The 26,887-nt window shown below is 45.9% G+C and overlaps 1 protein-coding gene and 1 long non-coding RNA gene across 3 annotated transcripts; one reads left to right on the top strand and one right to left on the bottom strand.

The window, feature by feature from the left end:
• Window positions 1-434: 434 nt before the first annotated feature.
• LOC135393305 (uncharacterized) lies at window positions 435-25,883 on the top strand. 2 transcript variants are annotated; one of them, XR_010422573.1, is made up of 3 exons: window positions 435-569; window positions 23,961-24,156; window positions 24,451-25,883. It is a non-coding gene; the product is annotated as an uncharacterized LOC135393305 (long non-coding RNA). The 2 variants fall into 2 exon arrangements; XR_010422574.1 differs by lacking the exon at window positions 435-569 and adding an exon at window positions 1,810-2,109.
• On the bottom strand, window positions 930-1,728 carry LOC135393303 (nucleoside diphosphate kinase-like). The gene has a single exon (XM_064623777.1). The coding sequence runs from the start codon at window positions 1,443-1,445 to the stop codon at window positions 984-986; it is 462 nt and encodes a 153-aa protein (XP_064479847.1). The 5' UTR covers window positions 1,446-1,728; the 3' UTR covers window positions 930-983.
• Window positions 25,884-26,887: the final 1,004 nt, after the last annotated feature.

Raw genomic sequence — 26,887 nt, 5'->3', positions numbered from 1 at the left:
CGGCAAGCCCTATCGCCACCACCACCACCACCACCACCCTCTTTCAGGGGATCACTCAACGCCTCCAAAGTGACTTCAGGTGCACGTTCCCGGGTACACCCTGCGCACCCCTTTTTCGGTGCTGGGGAGCCAGGGAACGCTGGGGAAGAGCGGGGCCAGTTCCGGAGCGTGACGCATGTTCCGGTGTACTGCCTTTCGAAACTGCGCAACCGTTGCAACACGTTGCAACCGCCCATGCTCTTTGTGTTTCCGGAATCATCGGGTGTCGGCGGTAAATAGTTATAATATGATAGAGGACTGCTATGGTCTACTGCTATGTTTACTTAAGAGCAGACGACAGAAGAAAGCTCGATAGGTGGCGCGCGCTCAGCGGCTCTTGCGCTCTGCTTCCGGATAGCCTCACAAACACCATTAAGTGGAGACACCAAGGGTGCGTTCCCCTGAGAAACCGGGATCCCGGGATATGGCGCTCGGGAGCCTGCCTAACGCGCCCATTGGTTCATCTGCAGTTGACGCTTCCGGAATCGCGGACGCTGGGCGGAAATATCTGGTAGCTCACCATATATCAGGTATGGGCAGATCGGCGGCGGACACTCACATTTTTGACGCCCCGAGCAGGGCGTCCGACGCTGAGTGAAGTTCGCAGCTTTTTCGCTGTACACTCGCTCCATGCAGGTTGCCCCCTAACGTTAGGTCCGGCACTTTGCTTACCGTGCCTATGTAGCCCTTGAGACACAAAAGTGCGTGAGCAATTTGCTCTGCTGAGTGTCGTGTCTAAAATGATATCATTAATACACGGGTCGCGACAACCGAAATAGACTACGGTCAATATTGTCCATTGTCGACCGACAGCGAGACACGAACCCTTTAATTGCTTTGCTTTAGCACTAGACACTCCCGGCGAACAATACACAACAGGGAGCACAACATGAGGTCACGAAAGAAAAAGGTTTTATTCTTTAGTACATATTAAAGATGGCTACTTAGTCTTCATACACCCAGGTTGTCTGTGTTGGGGTCCAAGAAACCAGCTCTTGCTCGGTGAACCACAGGGCGATCTCTTTTTCGGCACTGGCGGCGGAGCTGCTGCCATGAATCACGGTGCGGCCTATATTAACGCAATGGTCGCCGCGAATCGTGCCAGGGTTCGACTTGAATGGGTCACCCCGTCCAATCATGTGGCGACCCGTCGCAACCACATTGGCGCCTTCCCACACCATGAGGACGACGGGGCCCATCTGCATGTATTGGACATGGCTGTCGAAGAAAGGTCTCTCAGCTATGTCAGCGTAATGTTCCTTCATAAGTTCTTCTCCGGCTTGCATGAGCTTGAGTGCCACCAGCTTGTAACCACGCTTCTCGAAGCGTCGGATGATTTCGCCGACCAGCCCGCGTTGGACGCCGTCAGGCTTCACCATGATAAAGGATCGCTCGCGATGGGCCATTTTCCTGCACAGCTGTGCAATTGCGAACTTCAACAAAATAGCAGCGAGAGGATGGCGCCCCGGGGCCCGGGCTGCTTCAGGGGCCCGCGGGACCCAAGGTCTGTCGTAATCACATAAAGAAGAAATACTTGAACTCTGTTGTGGAGACGTGAGGACGGGGCCCGGCCATGGGCCAACCCCCGGGGCCCGTAATTTATCGCGCCGTCCCTGATTATAGCGACTATGTCACAGGCACCTAATAGGCACCCCTTCCTCGCGCCGCATTTGGGGTTGCGTCTGCGAAGCGGAAAGGATCTGTCAATCTGCGCGTGCGCTCTGGCTGCGGTTTCGCCTTGGCTAGAAAGCAAAATAGACAAGCCGCAATTGCTCGCCGAGTTCGGTTGGGTTGTTGTGCCGTTGTGCGATTCGTTGTCCGATTGATCGTTGAGCCGTCATCTCGTGTGTGTGTCTTTTCTGTGCTCCGCATACTCAAGGAATATGGTTCTTGCAGGTCTACCGTTTCATGCGTCTTTTTGTATGGTTCTGAGAACGTTGCATGTGCGAGGGATCTACGAAGCCATGTGCTGCATGCAATCATACAAAGTACGCAAAGTGGAACGGAAGAAAATCAACGAAAGGAAGACCCTCAGGCACGCCAGTTGCAGATAAATACGGCATTCCTTTGGTAGGCTTTAGCATTAGGTATTTAGCATTAGCATTATTTAGCATTAGCATTTAGCATTAGGCATTTGGTAGGCATTAGGCTTTGAAAGTTGGCTTCACCTAACGCTTCCGTGTATTGCGGGCAGGCCTACTTCAAGGAACGCCGAGCGTTGCTGAACTCTTCGTTTCTTCGCTGTTTAGCGTGATTTTTGCAGACTTTTTCGCCATTTTTGGTACGAAACCAGTGTATTCTCTTGGTTGGCGTTGCGGTTCTGCAAGGCGGCTTCACCTCATTCAAGCGGATTTTGAGGGGCAAGGGAAGCTATCATATGGCCCCATTAATTGACCTTATCACTAAACTAACCAAGTTGATGATGTCTTGGGTTAGTTTAGTGAAGTTAGTAGAGTTGGGACGAATCCAGAATTTTGCGAATCCGAATCTAAATCCGAATCTAAGGAATGTTATGCGAATCCAGGAACTTTACGAATCTCGAATCTTTTGAATCATTTCTTTAAAAGCGTGGACTTCCACGCGAAAGCTTGTACAAATTATACTTAAACAAATATCTTCCGTGTCGGTTTCTGTATTTTGCTTATGTGATCTACAGGACTTGACTCCCGTCTTCGTATACGCTTCTTTAAAAGGAGTTCAAAGAGAGAGAGAGAGAAAAAAAAACTTATACTGGAGAGCGTTTAGAAGCAGAATGTGTTACATTTGTTTAATAAAAAAAAAAGAACAAAGAAAATTAAAGAATAGTTCGGTTTCGGGAAAAAAGTATATCCATATAGTTCTTAATTTATTTAACATATTGTTCATCGACTACAAGAAATACATGATTTATCGAGTCTCGATTATTTCCATAAAGCTAAAGCAACAATCAAAAGCAAATCCATATTACTTTTAAACTTGTAATGTAACAGTTCCTGCCTGAACTGTTTCAGTCGAGACCCACTTTACAAAACTATGAGTACACCCTTAAAATGAACTTCACCGCATAGCAAGCTGCTAGCCAACCATCATCTCGAATGATATCGTTATCTGACCTGAGTTGTTGAAAACGCGAGGCGTACGCCTTTTCGTGACACATAATTGTCACAGAAAAGGCGTACGCCTCCCGTTTTCGACATATCGGGGCAGATAACGATATCATTCGAGATGCTGGTTGGCTAGGAGCGTGCTGCGCGGTGAAATTCATATTTAGGAGTGTATGGCCGCACTGGTACAGCTCCCGTCAACCTTAATAATAACACTCGAAAAAATTCAGTCTCATTTCCGAGCGCGGTAACAGCCACTCTGGGGGCACTGGGGGAATATTAAGTGAACAAAATCCTAGCCTTAAACTAACACAATAATTTTGTTCTATCAACATTTCCTTGTGGCTCCAAGGGTTTCTGTAATCGCGCTTGGAAACGAGACCATATTTTTTTCAGTGTTATTATTAAGGTTGACGAGAGCTGTACGTTTTCCCCAGAAATGGCGAAATGGAATGCTTCGATGTCAGGTGAAGCCCACTTTACGGACCAGCTTCTGTTGTTTCGTGCTGAGCTCGGCATTTCGGCCCGAAAGAACTCACGATCACGATCATCTGATAAGGCGAGCGTGAGGCTGAAGCCGACCCACGCTCACGCTCAAGCCGATATGGCGCGTGATCGCTGTGCGCCACGAGCGCGATACTGGATCGCACTCATCCTCACGCCACTGTTCATCGCGATCAGAACGTCGAACGAATGAGTTGATCGCGCATGCTGCGGTCACCATGAGGGTGATTACATGAATGCGATCACGATATCAGGTAACCACGATATCAGGACTTCCCGACCTGTGTGTATGAAAGGGGAGGGGGGGCGTTGTGTCGCGCCCCCTCCGGCAGATTGAAAACTCTCCGCCTATGCCCTACACCATGAGTGACTTCGCTGTCCCCGATTGACTGCAGGACCACTTCAAATATATCGGCAGCTTTAGTGACGGCGAGAAAACATTTATGCTGTGTCGCAAAAACGCGAAAGATTGGAAAAAGAAGAGCAGTGGGGAATTTACAGCATGGTCCGAGCACGCTGTGGATCTTTCCACAGCCCTCGGCATCTGGTGTCCTTGATATGGCGCTCCCGGTGCCTGAAGTTCGGCAGACGTCTGAGCTTGACGAGTATCTTGCGGAGGACTATGACAAGCAAGATGTCTGTACTTTTTGGACACTCGACACCAGTCGATATCCTAAGCTTGGTCGTCTAGCGGAGGTCTGCTTTGGCATACCGGCCACTTCCGGTGGCGTCGAACGCCTTTTTTCGGTGGCCGGTGCAATACAAACGGCTCACTTCTCCCGACTACAGTGGAAAAACTCATCCTCGTGGCGGAAAGCGTGAAGGGGTCAAAACGGCAGGAAGCCGGAGAAAATCCGTGACGTAGCCGTTAAAAGCTCACTACCCTGCACGTATTTCTCAATGTCAATGTTAGGATGTTTGTTCCTTCATGTATTCCCGCGCGCTGAATAAATAATTGGTGGTAGAAGCACAGTGTAGGCTACCGATTATGACAGATTCCCTAACTGATTCCTAACTGACGTCGCCATTGGCACTCTCGTCGCAAGTATGTCTACATGCCGGTCCGCGAAGATAACTGCGGCAAGCAGAAAACGACACACACCACCACAAGCCGACATTGCAGAATTCTAGTTTCGTGACAACAGACGTTTAGTCACCCGGCAACAGGTTCACAACGACACAGTGATCGGCGAGGACGAGATACGAAAAATTAGAGATGTCGGAGCATGATAGCAATAGTTAAGAAAGCATCCAAAGACGAGCGTTATGCAAATTTCGCATCTTATATTTGAATTTTATGGGCAGGGCCATGTTGAGGGTAGACAGCAGTGAAACAAGAGCAGCAACCATAATATAAAACTAATCAGAATAGGACGGAACACACAGTGTTGCGTGAACATGTGAACATTGGACTTCTGAATAGCGAACGTGTGCATAGTGAATAGTGACCTTGCGAATAGAGCGCATGACAAGTATTTTTTTTGGGTGGTGGGGGTGGGGGTGAGAATTTATGTTAGCAGTAGCGGAACAAGTCGGGAGGCGAGTTCAGTTTCTCCTCACAAACAGAGAAACACGGCGTTGCGAACGCGTTCAGAAAGTGCGCGCTTCCCTATACCACGGTCCCTTCAGCTATCAAGGGACCGTGCCTATACTTTGCGCTTTTGCAGAACAACATGATCGCGGTGATGAGCGCGATCACGCAATAATCGCGCTCAGGGAAAACAGCCTGATTGCAATCACATTGTAATTCCCATGAGTGCCTGCAGAGGCGCGGCATCGTGATCGCAATACAGGAATCACGAAATACAGATTACTGCCGTGAATGCGATCGCGATCACCGCAGGTTTTGTGATGTTATTTCAACGCGCCGCGATCATCGCAAGGGCACAGCAATGACGATTGCAATCACAGCCACACTCATACCTTTCTTGATCGTGATGGCGCTTATTGTGGATTATCGCGATCATATGTGATTTCGCCGAGGTCTGGTTTCGTGTCGTTTTTCTCCTCTTCGTATTCTTTGTAAAATTATGTGCACTTTTTGGCACGATTTCTCTCTCTGTACCATGGGCGTCCCTGACTCTTTTTCAGCGTAGGGGAAAGCAGAAACTCGGTGAAACAGGGGAAATCAAGTCCGATATGAAATGTAGCACAATACAAAAGGCAACACTGAAGCAACACTTCACCAGGTAAAGCGTGGTCCACCACGCGAAAGCTTGTATATATTAAACTCAGGAAGCTTCGGTGTTGCTTTTTGTATTGTGCTACATTTCAGCGTAGGGCAAATAATTCCCGGAGGGGGGGGGGGGGGGGGGCAACAACGTACAACCAATACACCCAAGACGATAGCATGATGACAGTCGAATGCTCTGATATGCAGACGGTCCTCTGATAAGGTTCAAATTATTAGACGATATCCGAGTATAATTCTTGACTACGTACGAGAGAAGAGCGCGAAATTTCCACAAACGACCTCTAGATAGAGGCAAGGCGCCTTTTTTTCTCCCGTACTCCCATGATCTGTACTAACCTCTCCTTTCCCTTTCCTTGCTTGTTTTGTGGGCTCTTGCACCCCAATAACGGAGTGGCAGTTTCAACCTGACAGTGACGCATTTATAGCGTGTAATGTGGTGCGACGTGCGCATATGGTGCGTGCTGCATGAAACAAGCTATTTATGTGCGTCGTGAATGCGACCTCGTCTAGGGGATTTGTTGTTCGGGAATAACCTTGGCTTCAGTTTCCTGTGTCCACCCGAGGTCCACCCTGCAACGTCCACCAGCTAGTTCACTAGTGACACCACCCGCTGTGTAGGTATTCAATGGAAGGAGCATTCTTGGCAACCTGAATCTGAGCGATGAGTTCTGCCCCATGAAAACTCGTTCCCACATATGGCGCTTTGCTACATAGCACTAGAAAATTACGCTATATTTTCCTCCTCGCATTGCTAGGAACCGCTATAATACCGCTCTTGTCGAAGTAGAGCCCCGGTCAACTTTTCTAGCGCTATATTGAGCGATGAGTCTGCGTTAACCAATCGTGAGCTTCTTTCAGCCGTGACGTCGCGGAAGCTGAGGTTTGTTTTGCTTTCGATCACTCAAAGCAGCAAGACGGGAATGCGACGACGACGACGACGACGTGAAAATGGCCACGAGTTTCATCTGCCAATGCATGGGTGTTTGGTTACTATAGTCTGGTACTATGGTCGCGGCTGGTCTTCCGCTCCGATGCCAATACATACAGCATCGAAAGTGTCATCCCCCTTGATGCTGCGGATACCCGACGCCGACAGTAAGCGATCACGGCAGCACCGGTGCATCACGTCGCAAAGAGATACCCCGTGACCCCAGCAGGACAGCGCTATGTGCTCGGTTGTATGTGAGAACGGCAAACGGAAAAACAGCGCTAGGTTTCGAGCGCTATTTTCTAGCCCTATAGAGCGAAGCGGTATATGTGGGAACTCGCCTTCGCAGCGGTCAGCGAAAGAAAAGAAGACTGCTGCCAGCAGAGGGACCCGCACCTGTACGTCACGGTTACCGGTCAGGTGCGATACCGGATTGCACGTGGCTGGTGTCCCGTTTAGAGATGCAAAATTTCCGGAAATTTTGATTCGCTCGAAAAAGAAAAAAGAAACGTTCTTCTTCCGTTTTTTTCCCGAAACATTGGAAAAAATGGAAACAAACGTGGTTACTGCTGAGTCCAAGCATTGCCGGCCAAACCGCAGCATAAAACGAGCTTGAAGCTTTATTAGTGTTCACCCTCTAGGCATATATGCAGAGCAGAGCATCCCATGAGACTGCTGCTGTCTACTCAGCGATAGGTCATAAAAGAACAACCTGTCCACACCGACCAGAACTCCGACATTGTGTGAATGCTTATGGCGATCGCTTGGAGTGGCCAGACGGAGCTCTAAGTTGGTGACCTAAGGCACTGCTGGCGGGTTGGAACGCGTTAAAGGCACGAAAAGTTTACACTTTTCAATTTTGTCGCCTGGAAATTTTGGGCTATTTTTCCCGAGACGAGGAGAAAACCCGAAAAATACTGGTTTTCCCCCAAAATTTCAGTTTTTTTTTTTCACGGGGGGATTCGCGTCTCTAGTCTCGTTCTCTGTGTCCTTCTGTATGCAGCGGCGTCTCTGAGCGTCCCTCGACCCCATTTTCCATCCGGAAATCGCGCCCGAGACAGATTTCCTTTCAGGCCTGCTGCCGCACAATGACAATGAACACCGATTTAAAAAGCAGAAGAAGAGTACAAAAGAGAAGACGAAATTTACCCATATAGGCGCTATCCCAAATTATCCTACGTGACACTATACAGGGTGTTTCACCTAAGGTAATAAAAAAATTCTAACTGGTGACGTACTCGCCGGAGGATTGTGGGACTTTCGGCAATTACCTTCTGGAAACTTTTGCCAACATTTAGGAAGACTTTGGACAATTTTAAATTGAGAGAAATTTATTCTGTTCAATTGCACTTTGAAAATTGCCGAGCGAACCTCACTTCTTTTTTAACAGAAATATGAAGTCCTCCACGGATAACCACAGACCCAACAAAAACTATGGACAGTGTCGCAACGGAAATAGTCGAAAAAAATTTGTAAAAAAAAACGCTTTAGCACAGCTTGCTTGATTTTCTCAGAAAAGCGCGCGCAAAATCTGCGTCTAGACCAGGAAGTGTCCTCGCCGTCATTTGTTTTGTTTTCTTTGTGATAAGTCGGTTGTCACCAGCATCAAGGTCAACGCGGCGCAAAGAAAGGTAAAACAAGAGGCGGGAGCACTTTCCCCCTCTCCCTGCGAATACCGTGCGCTTTTCTTTGCGACAATCAAGCAGGCGGGGCTAAAGTCGGATTTTTACGAATTGTTTTAGACTATTTCTGTAGCGATACTGTGCATAGTTTCGGTTGGATGTGTGGTCATCCATGGAGGACTTCATAGTTCTGTAAAAAAAAGTGAGGTTCACTTGGCAATCTTCAAAGTTCAATTGAAAAAATAAATTTCCCGCAATTAAAAATTGTCCAAACCAAAGCCTTCCTCAAAGGTGACAAAAGCTTCCAGAAGGTAATTGCGGAAAGTCCCACAATCCTCCGGCGAGTACGTCGCCGTTGACTCTAACCTAGCTATTTAGTGACTCTACCTTAGGTGAAACACCCTGTATATGCGAACCTCCTACGCGGAGAGCAGCGATACGCAATTCACTAGCTTTGCTTATACGGTACAGGAAAAGGCCGACTTGCTCTCCAGCAAAGTCACCGCCTTGTCTTGGATCATCGCAGGGCAGCATTCCGAAGCTCTTATCCTATATAGAAGAGTTCGATGGTATAGCTTGGGAACGCAGCTGTACCATCTGGTTCGATGGTACAGCTTACCACCGAAAGCCATCGATTTCTGGTGAGCGAAATTGCCACCGATTTAGGAAAAAAAAAAAAAAAAATTACGGAACACCGAGGTGTCGCATTTCTTCATGTAAGCGACGCCCTAGAAGCAAACAGGAGTTGCCACACATATTAAGAGATGACCTGAATTGCCTGCCACCCGTTTCCTATTCGATCTCTTCTTCACAGGTAACAGGAGACCGCTGCGATGAAGAAATACGCCAGTGCCATGTTCTGTGAACTTTTGTCCCAAGCTGTACGTTTGATGACTCGTGAGTCATATATGGCTGTTTTTGCACGAGTCATTCCTAGAACAATCGGCAAAGCCTGTATCTGTAATGACAATTTGCAGACTGAATCATTGCGCTTTTGACGAGAACAATAACAGAAAAATAAAGGTACACGCTACTGCTCGCTTACTTCTATAAATTTGTCTTACTGCAGTTATTGAAAGCATCAAGTATTTCAGCTTCTGCTGCTCTAATGCCAATTTGTTTTTCACCTCATCAAGGTAATCAAGAACGCGAGATGGTCTTCCTTATCCGCGTTACAACCAGGGTGTCGAACCGCAAAATATATGGTTTCGGTTCGGGTTCACGTTGCTTTGATTTCGTTCCGGCTCAGTTCCGGTTTGGCCACGCCAAAAATCGAACCGGTTCGCGAACCGGTTCGAACAGCTTTACATAGACGACAATACTTGCCGTCACACTGCCTGCTACAGAGGTGGGGAAATTACTTTTATTTTGTAATGCATTACCATTACTCATTACTTGTATAAAAAACTAATGCATTACATTACTCATTACTTTTTGGATATCAGTAATGCATTAGTAATGCCATTATTTTAACGAAGTAATGGCATTACTCTGGCATTACATTTACGTTTTAGGACATAAGCCTCAAAGGTGCTATGCATAAGTTTTTTCCTTGCCTTTTTTGCTATAGGCAATAGCCATACGAGTATCCCCAAATCGATGCCACTAAATCCCCACAGAAGCGAGTCTGACATGCAAAAACTATACATAAGATTTAGTGCAGATGATGCCTTTTCTAGCATTATGAAGCCGGCGGATGAAGCTCAGCCTACAGTTCTGTCCTAGCAGAAAAACTACCTCTGACAGCACAAGAGAAACTAACACGGTACCATATCAAAACAGTGAATCCCTACAGCAATTGTTACGTGTTACCCTCACAGAGGCTATGTTTCTATTTCATTGATTTTCCTTTAGTCCAAATGCGCACAGGAGAAAATCGGTGATCACTTGTCGGTCATCATGTAGACACTTGTGACACACACACCGCCAACTGTTGAACTCTTGCAGAATTCCCCAAGGCTGCGCCTTTCTCTTTCCTTGTTGCCCTGTGCTCATTGTTAAAGGCGGGTTGAAGAAAATTTGGATGTTCCCAATCTTCACGTGGCGCAATGAACATTCGACAAAAGTAATGAGTAATGCCACCCTGCACCACTCAGTCGAAATGTAATGCATTACCATTACTCATTACTTGCTGGCAAAATGTAATTCCTTACCATTACTCATTACTCAAAAGTAATGCATTACCGGTAATGCATTACTTTGTAATGCATTACTCCCCACCTCTGATTAGCAGCGTGAATCGATCTGAAACCGTACTGAAGCACGTCGAAAATAAGCCTGCCAGCCTTACTCTGTCCGAGCAGTGTGCTATAGTTAATCCACAGTACAAAGGCAATGTGTCACGACACAATTGCACTACCAATAAGCAGAACGGCATTTGCTTTTCAAACCACGACCATCAAACAGGCACCGTTCTGGCGTACGCTCCTTCTCCACTTCTCATGTTTCTGACTTGTTTAATTTTTACTGATCAGAGGGAAGTGTTGGGCGTTTACTTATTCACATATTCGTCCTGCAGAGCTACATAACTTACCTACTCCATTCCTGTTTCATTCGTCCGGGTGGCGTCTCGTCTCTGAAGAGTAGTCGCCGCATCGCGTGCGTGGTGCGCTAGCCGCGGCGCTCACAAGGACAGCTGCGCTTCAACGTGGTAAAAAGACGCTGAAAGTATACTAACTATACGGCCCCGGCTGAGTGCTAGGTGAAAATTTCCGAATCCATGATATAGACGCGTGATGATGATAAAATGTTCCTTCGTTCGGGGATTGAGAGGAATTAACTCTTATGCTGACTTCTTTTATGTCCGAACCGTTTTGTTGCGAACCGGTTACCGCTATTATTTTTTACGGTTCTGCTCCGGTTCGGTAATCTAACCTAATTTATCACTAAAAAGTCTATGATGTCTGGTTCAAGTTGCCTTTCCCGCAACACAAATAAATGAATGTAAAAGTTCCCCAAAAATTTACAAACGTACAATTAAGCAGCAATAAGCGTTCGTCGAAGTGGGCTTGACCGCAGTACCCGGAAGTGTTAGGTTAAGCCAACTTTCAAATGGTGATGGCTACCAAAGGAATACCTCGTTATTGTTGGCCGAACTGGAAATGAAACGTACCGAAACATCGACGTCATCTTGGAGCTGAACCGGAACTAAACCGTTAAAAAATACAGGTAACCGGTTCAAATAACGGTTCATACGGAACTAAGGGCTTTGCATGAACATAAAAACTGATTTTTTTTCGTCTTTTCTACTGCTTCTTTTATGTATCAGCTTCGTAGCCTTCCTGTTGCTTGCTAAAAAAGTCGTGCCCTACAGGAACGCTCTGGATTTTCTGGAGTCGCGAAATAACAGCAACGATAGTAACTTAAAACTTTTGTTACTATATATATATACAATGACCATAAGACAGGAAAAAAAGCCTATAATATATATATAATAAGCCAATGACTAGCACAATAGCACAATATACAAAACGCAACACTAAAGCTTCCTTAGCTTAATATATACAAGCTTTCGCGTGGAGGACCACACTTCATCAGGTACAAGGTGTTAAGTTCGCGTATACAAATATGTATAGAGTTTACAATACGCAGACACGACAAAAAGTGTGTGTGTGGGGGGGGGGGGAAGGGTACACGCTGAAAAACAAAACAAAACAGAAACAACTGGAAAGCTACCAGTTTTATCACTATTTGACTATCACTGTGTGACTGTATATATTAAACCAAGGAAGCTTCAGTGTTGCTTTTTGTATTGTGCCGCATCTCATATCGGACTTGACATCCCCATACACATGCGTATATAAGGACTAGGGATCAATGGGTAGCATTCATGTAGTGACACATAGCCGCAGCTATACAGGGTGTCCACCCTAACTGCAGAACTGATCGCTGACACATAGCATGTGTGAGCTTACATAAACCCCCTTACAAAGTAAAGGGCTGTGTGTGTGTGTGAGCTTATTGGGTTTTTGCCACCTCCTCGTGTGAATGTCGTGTAACGTAAATTTACTAATTATGTAAATTTTTGCGAGCTTAAGTCGGAAATTTGTCTAGTAAAGGTCACTTTTTTACCCCACCAATGTGAAGAACGTGTCTAATTTAGTCAAATTAATGATAATTGACAGGGATATTCAGGAGCTATCCCATCGGAGAAAATAGTCGAACATCATGCTCTACGGAGGTCGCACAGAATAGCGCACGATGAATTTTTCAGCGCAATCTTTGTCAGGCCGACGAAAGGAGGTTGGAAACCCAGCCCTCCCCGACATCGCAGAAAGAGATAAAACTGGCACGGCTTATCACGTCCGACTTTCGCTGGGATAATGCTTTCCCTGTCCCAATTTTAGGAACTGTTACTTTTTCTACTATCACTCTGTGGGCTGGCTTCGGAACCTCCTTTCGTCGCACTGCGAGCGATTGCGCACAAAAAGTCATCGCGGGCTATGGTCCGGTGCTCCGAAAAGCATGATATTCGGCTATTTTTTCCGATGGGATAGCTCGTGAGTATCACTGTGAATTATCATGAATTTGAGTGTATTCGGCACGCTCTTCATATTGGTGGGGTAAAAAAGTGACCTTTACTTGGCAAATTTCCGAGTTCAGTTCGCAAATATTTACACAATTAAACTTGGAGTACATGACATTCACATTAGGAGGTGGCAAAAACCTAATAAGAACAAATGCTGTTGACCGCATGATTCTAGGTGGCGTAGTTTTTTTTATTATAATTCAATGACACGTTTTCTGGGACACCCTGCACGTACTGGGGGTGTCATTTGAGACTGACCAGAATTTTATTAAATTCGTGGTTTGCTTTTCTTTCTAAAAAGTCGTTGAATATATTTATTCCAGACGAGGCCTACTCAATGGTGGTGGTGTATCACTAATTAGTCCAACCGTTGATTACGTTTATAATGAATCTTCACAATTCCTGAAAACAAGTTGAACGTGCAATTCCAGATTTGTAGAGCATAATCCTAAGAAGTCTAGTCTGCAAGAATCGGAATAGCACTTTTCTGTGCCCTTAACAAATATGCGAAAATGCACTATCGTCGAGCGTCGCGCGTGTTCGGCGTCCGCCTTTTTCCTGTCGCTCTCTCACCGTCAGCCTTTGACAACACTGACATCACGCCGTTCATCAAAGCACCCCTGCTTCCTAGCGTTCTGGGAGATATCGTTGTTTTCTTTTGTTAAAATCCGGTAGAACGTACACACGTATCGAGCAGCAGAATCGGTGATTTTATTTTCGTTATCTCCGAGGTAAACATTGGTAGTTTTATTGCGTGACATTTATCACATGAAATAGCGAACTGCCTTGGGAAGTGTTGAGCAAATCAGACAAGATAATGACGGAATGAAAATCAAAGACGGCACTTTTATGATAACGTAGACTGAGAAGCGGCATCACTGATTCCCCTCACGTTTACTTCTGGGGAGAAAGCGGGATGTTCCATGATTTCAGGAACAACCTGATGTCAGTGGAAAAGGGGTGACACCGAGACGGGGAGAGGAGAAATTCACCGCAAAACCCGCACAATGCTAAATTATTTTGTATTTTCGCACATTTTTTACTGGTGCACAAACATGCGCTGTGGTTTCGGTTCTTGTGGGGTAGACACTCCAGGGCTGTACTCTCCATCTTTGCAATTACGCAGTCAACGGATTCTCACTAATTACAAAGATTAATTACGAAAACTAAGTAATGGCTGCGCTATTTGCTAATACACCACAACCATTGAGTAGATCTCGTACGGAATAGATATATTTAACAACTTTTGCAAAAAAAAAAAAAAAAAGTCAATAGCTGATTTAATAAAATTTAGTCGGTCTTACGTCACGTAGCCTGTACCTCGCATGGCATTTTAAACATATTCATTATTTTGGTACCTAGAACGAATTAACCCGTAGTAAGGATTTTAGAGCCTTGCACAATGCTTAGAACGAACGTTTTGATGAGTTAGGGAATAAAGGAAGTTTAACCCGCATGTCTGAAATATATGCTAAATGATTGACATGTATTTACACTGCAAGAAACACGTGTGGTAGTTTGTTCATCTTAATTCCCTTTACCATTAGAGCGCGTCAAAGTTGACCCGCATAATGAGTTCCGTCGTCACATCGATCTCGAATGAAACTTTGATGAGTTGCGACTTCACGGGGAACAGAGGACGTTTAAGCCACAAGTTCGAAATTCATGTTAAAGGATTGACAATCATCTTCATTACAACGAACACGCGCGGCACTGTGTAAAACGTGGATTCCTGTAACGGTGAACTAAGTCGGAGTGCAATAAAAAGTCATTTGCTATTCACATATTAAGTGCCCAGGCGATCGCAGAGCATTACCGCAACTAAATCATACCGCAGGCAGTATGATATAGCGCCAGTACGACATTATTCATCCAAAATTCTGACGCTCTCGCCATGCCGTTACTCTCATAACTCTCTCTACAAAAAATAAAAATTAGAAAATAACTCAATAAAATAATATAAAAATAACTAAGCAGTCCGCGGATCGAACTGCAGACCCCGAAAGCTGTAATCAACATCCCCACCAGTGGGCCAACACCGCTCGTTGCTATCCTATTCAAGAATAAAGATACAGACGCTTCGCAGTTCACACTGAGCTTCTCAACACTACTTCTGTCGTGGGAACAACATTGAAGCGGCCCACAGTTACACACAAAGTTGCAAAGCGTAAGAGACAACTTCGCCTTTCATGTCTGACATGGGCATTTTCTGCAGAACTCATTGTTTTGACCAAGTACGAGAAAAACAGCAGAGTTTCAGCAGTCCTACGTCGCTGCTCCGTAGCCCTGCGTAGGCACCAATGGAAATCATTCTGTTCTTCGTTGAGCCGGCAAACACCAGGGCAAAAGTGTGGGGAACCCAACATGATAGTCATCCTTTCCGAAAATTCGCCCTAAAACTTGGCATCACCATAAGTCATGCTGCTGAGCTCTTCAGTGAAACCTTCACCCGGGAGGGCAACCCACAGGAGCCAGTAGAAATGTCAAAGGACTCCCAACCACGACCATCTCTATAATACACGACCATCACATTCGCACCTAGCCCCAGCGCCACTGATGTAGTTTCGCCAAGCGGCCGCCGCGCGTTTGTGGCGCTGAATACGGGACCCTCTTGCAGACGACGCATGCTATGCGGATACCGTTGCTGCCGTCATTCACGTTTGGTTCTTGCTATTTTTCACGCGGTGGACAGTGTTTGTCTCCAGTACATGGTTTGTGCATTGTGCAGACGTGATGGTGTACTGCACCGTCCCGCTTTGCAAGCCGAAGAAAGCAGTGTCGAACACAAGTATTTCATTCCACGAGTTCCGCGCTCAAATGCTGTCTTTCGGGAGAAGTGGCTCGAAATATATCGCGGCGTCTTGACACCAGTAACTTCATTGCGAATTGCGATTGTTTCATTTCATATAGGGTGCACTTTTTGGATGGCAGTGCGTACCATAAATAGTTTTATCTGATATAGCTGAGTACCTTTTACGCATCTCTCTCTGAAAAAAAAAAAAAAAAAAAAAAACGAGAAAAAAAACGAATAATGAACCGTGGCCTCCGACCAGAGGTGGACATAAATGCATTTTTTGAGTATTTAAATATAAATACAAAATACTTTGTTGAAAGGGGTGTTTAAATACTCTTCATACATACTTCTCGATAGGAGTATTTAAATATAAAATATACAGTATTTAAATGCCGTAACTAGTACCATAAATACTGTGATGAAGATGTCATCTGGAATTACAGAAATAACGATGAACATAACACCAAGTCAGCAAGGAAAAATAGCATTTATTTGTTAGATTATCACAGTAATTTTAATATTAGAAGTTTTTGACTGCATCACTTAGGATTCTTGTGTTCGGCCGTACAATCAGATTCACAAAGGAGAACAGCATCTTCACTGGTGCCGATGAGCAAATTAAATTTGATGAAGATGCTTCGTACAACAAAGTAATCAGCCGCGACCATTGTCTGCAACAACAGCGAAAAACTCTCCATCCAAAACCGTTTTTCGCCTGCATGCTAGCTCGAACTCTGCGTGTTCTCGGCATTTCAAGGCCGAAGACTTTAGCATCGGCGCAAAGTGCAAAGTTCTCAGACGTGGCACCGTGGCTACGGTACCTACGTTTAGTGATCACGGAGTTTACACAGCCTTGCATCTCCCAGGAGTGCAAAACGAACACAAAACAGGCATCAAAAGGTAGCGTCGCAAAAAAGCCACCATCAAGAAAAAATTCTCAGAATGGCTTCTATCAGAACAGCATAATAAAGGTTAGCAGAGCATTGTAATGGCAAACCGCAAAAGAAGAAAAAAAAGGTGTAAAAGTAAAATAAAAAGGGACCAGTAAGTAGGAAAACAAAACAAGCAACTGCTGATTTAAAACTGAAGTGCTTGCTTATACAACAAATTCTGTTGGACGTCGTAACAGGTGTCAGTCATCTCTTTGCCAGAAACAGTTTCTTCTTACGGTCGCATTCACTCATTCTCTGTAACTGCCCTGTATGCTAACACGGAACGCCTCTCACGTGAAACGTAAAGTCTGAACGTGCTTGCGTCTGACTATCATAAACGCATGATAACTGGCCCAATACACAAGGTGCTGCTGCCAAGTTTATGTGTACGATGTACGGCACATAGTGCGCGAGTTTCACAGTTTTGCATGCCACCTACGCTTCAGAGCACAGCCTATTTCTGAGTATCTAGTTTCAGAACTCTTAGCTCTACATCAACAGACAACCTGCGACAATACACAAACATGTACGCACGAAGAATTAACCACAGGGACCACTCATATTGCACACAGCTGAGCTGCTACAGGCGCTCTTCTGGGCCCCGCAAGTGGTGCCCCTGGCGGGCGCTCCGCGCGTAAATACGGCACTTCCGCTCCTCGAGGCGCGGACGGAAGTCCCATAGGCGAACGGGCGAGTGTTATGGTCGTGTATCATAGAGATGGTCGTGCTCCCAACATGTAATGGATACTCCGTTCACGCGACACGAGCTACTAGCAGCCATGCGGAAATGTACACGACGCAACAGCCCAGAACCCGATGACATCACATATCAAGCCCTTAAAAACCTCTCGCAACAAGCACAAACGCGACTTCTTGATCTATACAACAGCATCTGGATCTCTGGGACCGTCCCCCTTGCTTGGAAGCATGCCATTCTGGTTCCCGTCCTCAAGCCTGGTAAACCTCCCTTTCAACCTGAATCCTACCGACCAATATCCCTCACCTCCTGCGTTGCCAAGTTAATGGAAAGGATGGTTCAAGCAAGACCACCGTGGTTCCTGGAAGTTCACTCCATTTTGCCCAGTAACATAACCGGATTCCGCTGTAAACTCGCAACCAAGGCCAACCTCTTAGAGGTCTGCTCTGTCGCCGATGATGCAAAAAAAAAAAAAAAGAAGAAAAAAAAAAGAGAGAAAGAGGTTTCGCGTTTCTGGCTGCTTTTGTTGATGTAAGAAGCGCCTTCGACATGGTTTCGCCAGATGTTGTGTCGGCTGAACTTCAGAAAATCAATGTCACTAGTAGAACCCTCCGCTTTATCACTGACATTCTCAATGGCAGAACCACTCAAGTAACACTCGGAAGTCATTTGGGTCAACTGAAACATTGCCCTACTGGATTACCACAAGGAACTGTCCTGAGCCCGCTTATGTTTAATGTAGTAATGTCTGGGCTCCTGAAGCAATCCCCAGCCTTTCCCCTGCTGTGCAGCTGACCATGTACGCAGACGACTTCACAATCTGGACTGTTGGCAGCCGACTAGTACAAATGAATGGCAACCTACAAAGGACCTTAAACGCCATGAAGGAATACTTGGACTCCGTAGGCCTCTCCATCTCAGCCGAAAAATCGTCCTACATGATCGTCAGCAAAAAACGGAGAAAAGATCCAGCCAGCCTCAATATCAACGGCATAAAAATACGCAGGGTGAAACAACAAAAAATCCTAGGCCTGATCATGGACGAGCGGCTTTCATGGAAACCGCAAGCAACAGACCTCATGACAACACCCGCACAGTGCCAGAATTCCCAGAGAAGGCTCTGTGGAACGAACTGGGGTTCGTCTCCAAATGCGCTCCTCCACGTACACAGAGCACTTACGCTCTCCAGAATATTATATGTACTGCCATACGCACTCCCCAGCGATACAGGTATGCAGGAGATTGAGCGCATAAACAGAGGCGGCCTCAAAACTGCTCTTGGCTTATCACGAGCAGCAAATAACTCTGAGACTTATCTGGAAGCTAGAACCCTCCCCTTCCAGCTAAATGCAACCGAAAAACTCCTCCTCCAGTTTGATCGACTTCAGAGAACACCAGTTGGAACAGACATTCTAGAACGCGTCAAGGCGCACAAACACTCACGTTTCGCAAACCTCGTGCACACCTTCTCCCTGTTAGCTGATCCACTCCCTGAAACCCCTGAGGCAATACCACCATGGCTTATCCGTGAAGTAAGCTGCGGGATGTCCGAAGATGTTTACATAAGCCCTCTCCTCCATAAGCCCAGATCAAGCACTGCCGCCTTCTGCATCCCAGCCCTTAACTTATCTTGGAGTGGACGCTGCACCACCAAGGTCTCCTCCTCAACTGCTGAGCTCATAGCCGTAGAACACGCACTGAGGAACCTACAAACACTTTCCCCTCAACCAGCCGTCATCCTCACTGATTCCCGCTCAGCCCGGATCCAGCATACGAAGCACGAAGACACCGTGGCTCTGCAAGTTAGAGACCTAATTCGAACGCTCGAGGACATGAACTATAATGTCCACCTCCAATGGATACCCTCACATGTGGGCATAGACGGCAATGAACAAGCGGACATCCTTGCAGCAGCAGCGCACTAACTTGACGCAAACCTACCTGCCCCTATTGACCCTGACGATACGCGGGATATAAGGCCAATAAGGGATCATATCACCATGGTTTATCTCCGAACAGCAAACGCTCCAGCAGAATACGCACCTGCCTGTCCGACAGAGGACTTCCGAGACACACTGCCACGCTTATACATCGCCTGAGAACGGGAGGTGCCTTCACACCGGCGTTCCTATATAAACTCGGACGAACAGTCACCATACTGCAGCAGCTGTAGAGAACTATCCGATATATGCCATCTTCTTCGTTGCGGGAGGTATCACAGCGAAAGGCAATCCCTGCTTCAACGTCTTCGGGGCACAGGAACGACATTACGCTCTTCTGATGACCTCACGCACCCTCAAGGGTCAAGATATAGCCTAAGGAAGATTCGAGACGCACTTCTCAGCTTCCTAGAAGACACCGGACTTTCGTCATTTTTTGTAATTTCATCCACTCCCTAACCCCTCTTATTCCTCTTTCCTTTCTTTCTTAACTATTTCGCTTATTCTTTTCCTCCCTTACTCCCCTCCCTTGGAAATGTAACTTGCCGCCATTATTCTGAGCAGGCAGACCACATTTCTTTTTCTTAATAAACGTCACTATCACCACCGCCACCACCACAAAGATCGTGTCACTTCCCTACGCCTGCTGATGAGTCCGAAGTAGGACGAAACAGCTGTACTCGGCTGGGAGTGCACGATCAAATTGTAAACATATGTTTAACGTGCAGCCATAGAGCGTTACCTATTTGTCCTTTGTATATGTACTTGCTGGCTTGCGCTGCAACCTCCACAGGTGGCGCTGTCACCGTGGAACATTGACGTCTCGCCGAGACGCACTCTTAGCGCCGACTCAAGATCGTGTCACTTCCCTACGCCGGGCTGATGAGTCCCAAGTAGGACGAAACAGCTGTACTCGGCTGAGTGTGTACGATTAAATTGTAAATATGCATTTAGATATACCCCAAAGGCCCTGGGGGAGGGCAAGGTGACATATGATAATACATTCAATTGATAAATATGCATAAATACAATGGTGTATAGGAGAAACACAAGCATACAAAGATAATAGCAAGCAAGTAAAAATAAATTGCACAAAATTTATGTCGTGTGATTGCATTGTGATTGATAGCTGTTGCGGTCGTCTGCTACGGTACTCGTACGCCCACTTCTGCACGTTCAAAATTAAAATTCCCATTTTGTAATCATGCTCCAGACCTCGCGCGCGGAACGATATGTGGTCCCCCTAGTGGATCGGTCCTCATAGGGGTTGTCGAGGATGACATGAGTTGTCGAGGTCATAGGATGACATGGTCGTTATAACATACAGACTTTCCCGCTCATTTCAATTCATTGGTCACTCAATCTAATCCAGCGGTCAGCCACGTTAATCCAAGCACTACCCATTTTTTTAAATTTCGTGTTAACGTCGTGAAGCGACTATGGCTAGAATTGGGGAAGAAGAATAAGAAGAGGAAGGAAGAAGGTAGAATCGAAGAAAAAGAAGGAAGAAACTAGAATCGGAGAAGACGAACAAGGAGAAGGAGGAAGAAGCTAGGATTCTATCTCTACTATAATTACTAATTCATTACTATCCTACTATAATTACTAATTCATTACTATCCTACTATAATTACTAATTCATTACTAATCCTACTATATTATCTCTATGGATTCTATGGGGAGCTGTTGGAGCACTGATCCCTATGTATAAAGATCAATGTGTTGGAGCCTGCTATAACTTCTTCCTCTTTTGTTTCTCGCGAGCTTTAGTATATCAGAAGAACTTCATGGAAAGGATAGTATAAATCCAAGTCTGGCAATGTGATGTGACTCCCTTTCGAAGAAACAGCGCCACTGACTTACATTTTCGAGACCATAATGGTAAAGCACCTTCAGATGTACTAAAACACGCTAATGACAGCCACACTGTGATGAAAAGAACTAGCGTTTCACCAAAGACGATGAGAAGGACTATTTGAATGAAAATCGGTGTATCAATACCACCACTTCTTCCGAATCCTCAGTCTGCCCGAATCTCGTCTCTCTTTTCGCCTCTTCTTCCGTCTCTCTTCTCGCCTCTTCTTCCGTCTCTTTTTCGCCTCCTCTTCGCGTCTCTCCTTCAATCGTACCTCCTTCGCGTCTATTTTCTCCTCTTCGCGTTTACCTCTCCTTCGTTTTTACCGTCTCTTCGTCGCGTTTACCCCTTCTTCGTGCTTCCTTTTTCTTCTCCGCGTTTACCTCTCCTTCGTGTTTGCCGTTTCATCCCCGCGTCTACCCTTCTTTCGTGTATACCGTCTCTCCTTCGCTTCTCTCATAACGCTCTGTCGTTTGTTTCAGGATGAAACTGCAGGTTGACCAAGTGCTCCGAGGTGGCAAAATGATGGCAAAAACTGCTTTGGCTGTTGTATGCGTGATGGGTCTGCTCATCTTCGTAGTTGCGGGGCGCCCATACCTCGCGCTTCTCTTCGCGCTGTTTACGGCTTTGTTCTGTGGGCTCCTTTGGTGGAATATTCCAAGGGCAGTTCTAAAGGTCTACCACTCGGGCAACCCCAATTCAGTAGAAGGGGACTGCGTCCGCGTTATCTTGGCATCTTACTGGGCAATGCCTGTTCTTGCCTACATTGAGGGATTCGGTTTCCTGATTTCTATTGGGCACTTTTACTCTGCCCTTATGTTCACTATCTGTTCGGCTGGCACACTGTTCATGGCACGAGAAATTTGCTGCATATAAATGAAAAATGCCGCATTTGCCCCGGACAGATAATGGCACGCGACTTACAGGATGACAGAGCGGGATTCACTTGGACTAATGGACTTGGCTTGCTGCTTACGAGTAGCTTGATAGCTTGGAGGACGGTATTCGGAAACTGGCTTCAGCTGCCGCTGGTAGCTCTTGCAGCATAGCAAGAGCTTCACGTTTTGAGAGGAATATTTTTTGTCTTCTGGCAGGCTTAGACGATGTCGCGGAGGGGACAGATAATGGCACGCGACTTACAGGGTGACAGAGCGGGATTCACTTGGACTAATGGACTTGGCTTGCTGCTATACGAGTAGCTTGATAGCTTGGAGAACGGTAATCGGAAACTGGCTTCAGCTGCTGCTGATAGCTCTTGCAGCATAGGAATAGCTTGATGTTCTGAGAGGAATATTTTTTGGCTTCTGGCAGGCTTACACGATGTCGCGGAGGGGACAGATAATGGCACGCGACTTACAGGTAGACAGAGCGGGATTCACTTGGACTAATGGACTTGGCTTGCTGCTATACGAGTAGCTTGATAGCTTGGAGGACGATATTCGGAAACTGGCTTCAGCTGCTGTTGATAGCTCTTGCAGCATAGCAAGAGCTTCACGTTTTGAGAGGAATATTTTTTGGCTTCTGGCAGGCTTACACGATGTCGCGGAGGGGACATAGCTGTATTCAATAGGAAGGTGGTGCAATTCAATTCAATAGGACGGTGATGGGAAACTAGCTTCAGGTTTGGAGAGGTATATCTTGTGTGACACACACGAATAAGTGTTGTTGGAAGCACAAATATCTGATAGGCTTGCACGTTCTGGTAGAGGACGCACAACTGTATCCAACAGGATCATGGAGGTTGACGCCATATCGGTAGTACTGCTGATAGGAAATTGGCGTCACGTGTTTGGAGAGGAGCATCGTCTGTGTGCTACATACGACATACATCGATTGAAATCGACAAAAGCGATACCATAATGTTCGGTATCGTTGGTTGGTCTACTTGGCCAATTTTCGGGAAATAGGTATGAAATCAACGAATTTTAAAGATCAGAGCCGCATTCACAGCCGCAGAGGCTCCAGCGGGACAGACATCAACGTGACGTCCTACACTCTTAAAAATGAACTTCACCGCATAGCACGCTCCTAGCGAACTATCATCTCGAGTGATATCGTTATCTTCCCTGGTTTGTTGCAAAGGGGAGGCGTACGCCCTTTTTGTGACACTTATGCAGTTCATAATTGTCAAAAAAAAGGCGTACGCCTCCCGTTTTCAGCAAATCAGGGCAGATAACGATATCATTCGAGATTATGGTTGGCTAGGAGCGTGCTATGCGGCGAAGTTCATTTTTAAGAGTGTACACTCTTAAAAATGAACTTCACCGCATAGCACGGGACTATTCTTCTTCAAGAGAAGTTGTTCTTCTTCAGAAGAACAGTCTCTGTTCGAAATATCGGCGGCTTCTGTCCTGAGGCAACTCCCTTCCTGCGCTGTAGTAGTACTGCGTGACGTTATGCCTTTTGCTGTTAAGATTTGCGTGAAATGCAAAGTGCATGTTGTATGCACCCACTTGAAGCACACCCAGTAGTTCAAATCGATGAGGAAGCAGTTGTTTAATTTCAGACAGGGGCACTTGATCTTATTGATCGAATAAAATCAGTTCATTGGATTAGAGGTAGCTTTTTCCCACAATAAAAGGTGCACCAAATGCACTGGGGTTCCATATATGGCACAGAGCACAAATAGCACCTTATCAGCATGAAATAATATTGCTTGTTCAGAGCGATATTGGATTAATTATCGCTGCCTAAAACAATAAGGCTACATAAGGGAACATCTCCACTGTAGAATGTCACTCATCCAAGTAGAATTATAGTGTCATTTTATCATGAATTGATGCAACATTACGATACAGTTACACTGTTCAGAAAACCACAACTTTTTGTAACCTTGCCTTGCAGGTACTCAGACCCACTTCCTGATGCCAAGTAGGGCAAGCCTCCCACCTTCTAGCACCCTCCCTCTAACATAGTGTCAGTAGTTCTTGGGGTCTGCAGACACGGGCGCAGCTGAAAGTATGCAACTGGCATCATTTGGCGATATCAGCTGTTCCACTCCAGCACCTCGAGGCCCTGATATAACAGCTGCGTCAACGTGGTATGGTGAAGCATAATTATTTGGCAATACTGCTGCTGATGTTTGATGAGAATTGCCTCAGGATGAGAGCCGCTGACATTTGGAACAGAGAGTGTGCTTCTTCTGGGCACCGTCCTTATCATTGGCATGGGGTTAGGCAAACGTTTAAACACTGTGCCAATGATACGGATGGTGCATAGGAGAAATATCGGCAGCTCTCGTTTTGAGGCAATTCCCTTCATACTTGCGGACATATTTTGTGTCGGTTGGTTGCTGTTTCATTTACCTCTCACTTGTACTGCTGTTCAATTGCAGGGCTGCATTATGTTGACTTTCCCCCGTGTACATTTGATGCCCACCTTGGACCTACTGGCTAGGCTGCTAGCCTTTGATACATTAACTTGTAATACGTTATCCTTCTGAATATGTTAGCACCCGCATATGGTGAAGGGAAGCGCAACAGCACGTCCAGGTAGCCCCAGATCCAGTTGGTGAACCTTAGACACCTGTGAGAAAAAACAATCCTTAAATCTGCTGTGTCAATTAAAAACGGTAAAAGCACTAAAATATTCCTTGTGCCATGAAAAAACAACCAAGCTAAGCTGTACACAGGATATAAACATGAAGCAACATACAGGGTGTCCCAGCTAAGTGCGAACCTATTAAAATGTGTCAGGTGACCGAGGGGACCAGAGTGAGTGAGTGACTGAAAAATAAAAAAAAAATAAAAAAGGGGAGAAAATTGGCACCACCAAAGTGGGAGCCGGCTACTTACATACCACGTAGACAACTCAGAAAACGAACCAATGGTCAAACAAAGTCAGAACAGTGAAAAAGAAAAAGAATAAAAGAAAAGGAACAGTAATGGAAACAAAGGCACAAAAGTCAAAACGTATCGTCGGCACCAATATCATACAGGAACGAGACCAAGTCACGCAGCACAACCAGACTTTCATGTGGGGGTCGGGCACCCAAGAGGGCGACTGTCTAGGGACGCGAGCGAACGCTCAAGTTTCGATCGGGCATCAGAGTATCGCAAGCACAACACCAATATATGCTCTGAATCCTCGAGGACACCACAGTCAGGGCAGTTGGGCGAGTACGCCTTCCCTATCTTGTGAAGCAGCCGAGCAGTATAGGGGCCAGATGTTCTCATTAACTTCGTAGCTTTTATGATTAAATTATTAGTAAAAAATATTATTAAGACATTGCCTTAGGAGTTTGCTAATGTCCTCCTAAGGAGTGCCCTTCAGCATATGCTACGAGTATGTTGCAATTGATTTCATCTCGGAAAAGGTGATATATACTATATATATATAAAGAAAATATGTTCGCACTTAGCTGGGGCACCCTGTATATGCAAAGTATGCCACCAAAGTGTGTTTGGTGTGTGCGCGTCCCTCCTAAGTGTTTGTCCTATACTGTTAGCACTTCTACCCTCTTTGATATCGTAGCCCAACATGCCCAACAAGATGTTTGACTTTATATAATAAGGAGTGTGGGAGTTGTTCAGATGAGATGCTTTTGTGAATTCACGCGATAAAAAGTGAGGCGCTAGTTACGAAGAAACGTGCATTTCATGTGAAATACAGCACAAAACGAAGAGATAGACTCAATATTTAATAAGGAATTGATTGATTTCTTGATTTCCAACTATCGTTTGAAAGTGATAACCAGTGCCCCTCAAAGAAATTGAAAAACTACGTTACTGTACATCAAAATGGCAGAGTGCACTCTTAAAAATGAACTTCACCGCACAGCACGCTCTTAGCCAAACGACATCTCAAATGATACCGTTATCTGCCCTGATTGGTTGAGAACGGGAGGCGTACGCCTTTTCTGTGACAATTATGAACAGCATAAGTGTCACAAAAAAGGCGTACGCCTCACGCTTTCAACAAATCAGGGCAGATAACGATATCACTCGAGATTACGGTTGGCTAGGAGCGTGCTATGCGGTGAAGTTCATTTTTAAGAGTGTGGGCCTGTTGGTACATGACTGAATTAAAACCGGAGCACGAAACACGGACAAGAACACACAGACGACACTTGTGCACGTTACTGTACCTTTTGTCTGTTGGAGCAGGCAGGAAGTTGCAGCCCGTAGCATAGGTCGGGAAAAAAAAAAAGAGGATGCGCCGTAACACACTAGAACAATGTGCTAGTGCAGACTGTCGCTACCGGGCCCACTGCACGGCGACACAACAATACACGTTCGGCTTCTCTGAGAGGCAGCTGTTGGGCTGTTGCTTTTCTTTTGAAGTGGGCGTCTGTCAAGCGCTGAATCGAGAACCTGCATGCTCGTAACTGATGAACGGCGTGATCGTCGCGAACCAGTTTCGTCTCCCTATCTCTAGTATACAGTGTCGTTGCAACGGATCCGTAGAATAAGGGTCATTGTCCTGTATTACTGTATCGCTGCTGTCCTCGACGAAATCTCTGTATAGCAAAGGCAGGTAGCATTCGGTCGCCTTGGACATGTTGACATCCAAATGCCTTGCAGAGCTTGCAGACGACGGCGGATCAAAAGCGTCCCGGTCCAGATTCTGGAGGCCGCCCTCATTAGTTCTTAGCTGAATACGTTTCTACGCTTTTGAGAGAGGGATTAGCGGAAGACACACAACATCTGGCGTCTGCTGTTGTCGTGTATTCCATCGCATAACAGCAGAACAACGCCACTATTTCGTGTGGAGTTTTCGATGGCGTGTTCAGCAGTCCATATGGAATCAAATGACACTAAAGTTTCGCTGAA

The sequence above is a fragment of the Ornithodoros turicata genome, chromosome 4 (genome assembly GCF_037126465.1).
Source record: "Ornithodoros turicata isolate Travis chromosome 4, ASM3712646v1, whole genome shotgun sequence".
NCBI lineage: Eukaryota > Metazoa > Arthropoda > Arachnida > Ixodida > Argasidae > Ornithodoros > Ornithodoros turicata.
Note: the sequence above shows the minus strand (reverse complement) of the source record. Positions and strands in the feature narration are given on the sequence as shown.

What these genes read in the sequence shown, in the direction of transcription:
- LOC135393303 (XM_064623777.1), bottom strand. Translation starts at nt 1,445, where the DNA reads ATGGCCCATCGCGAGCGATCCTTTATCATGGTGAAGCCTGACGGCGTC.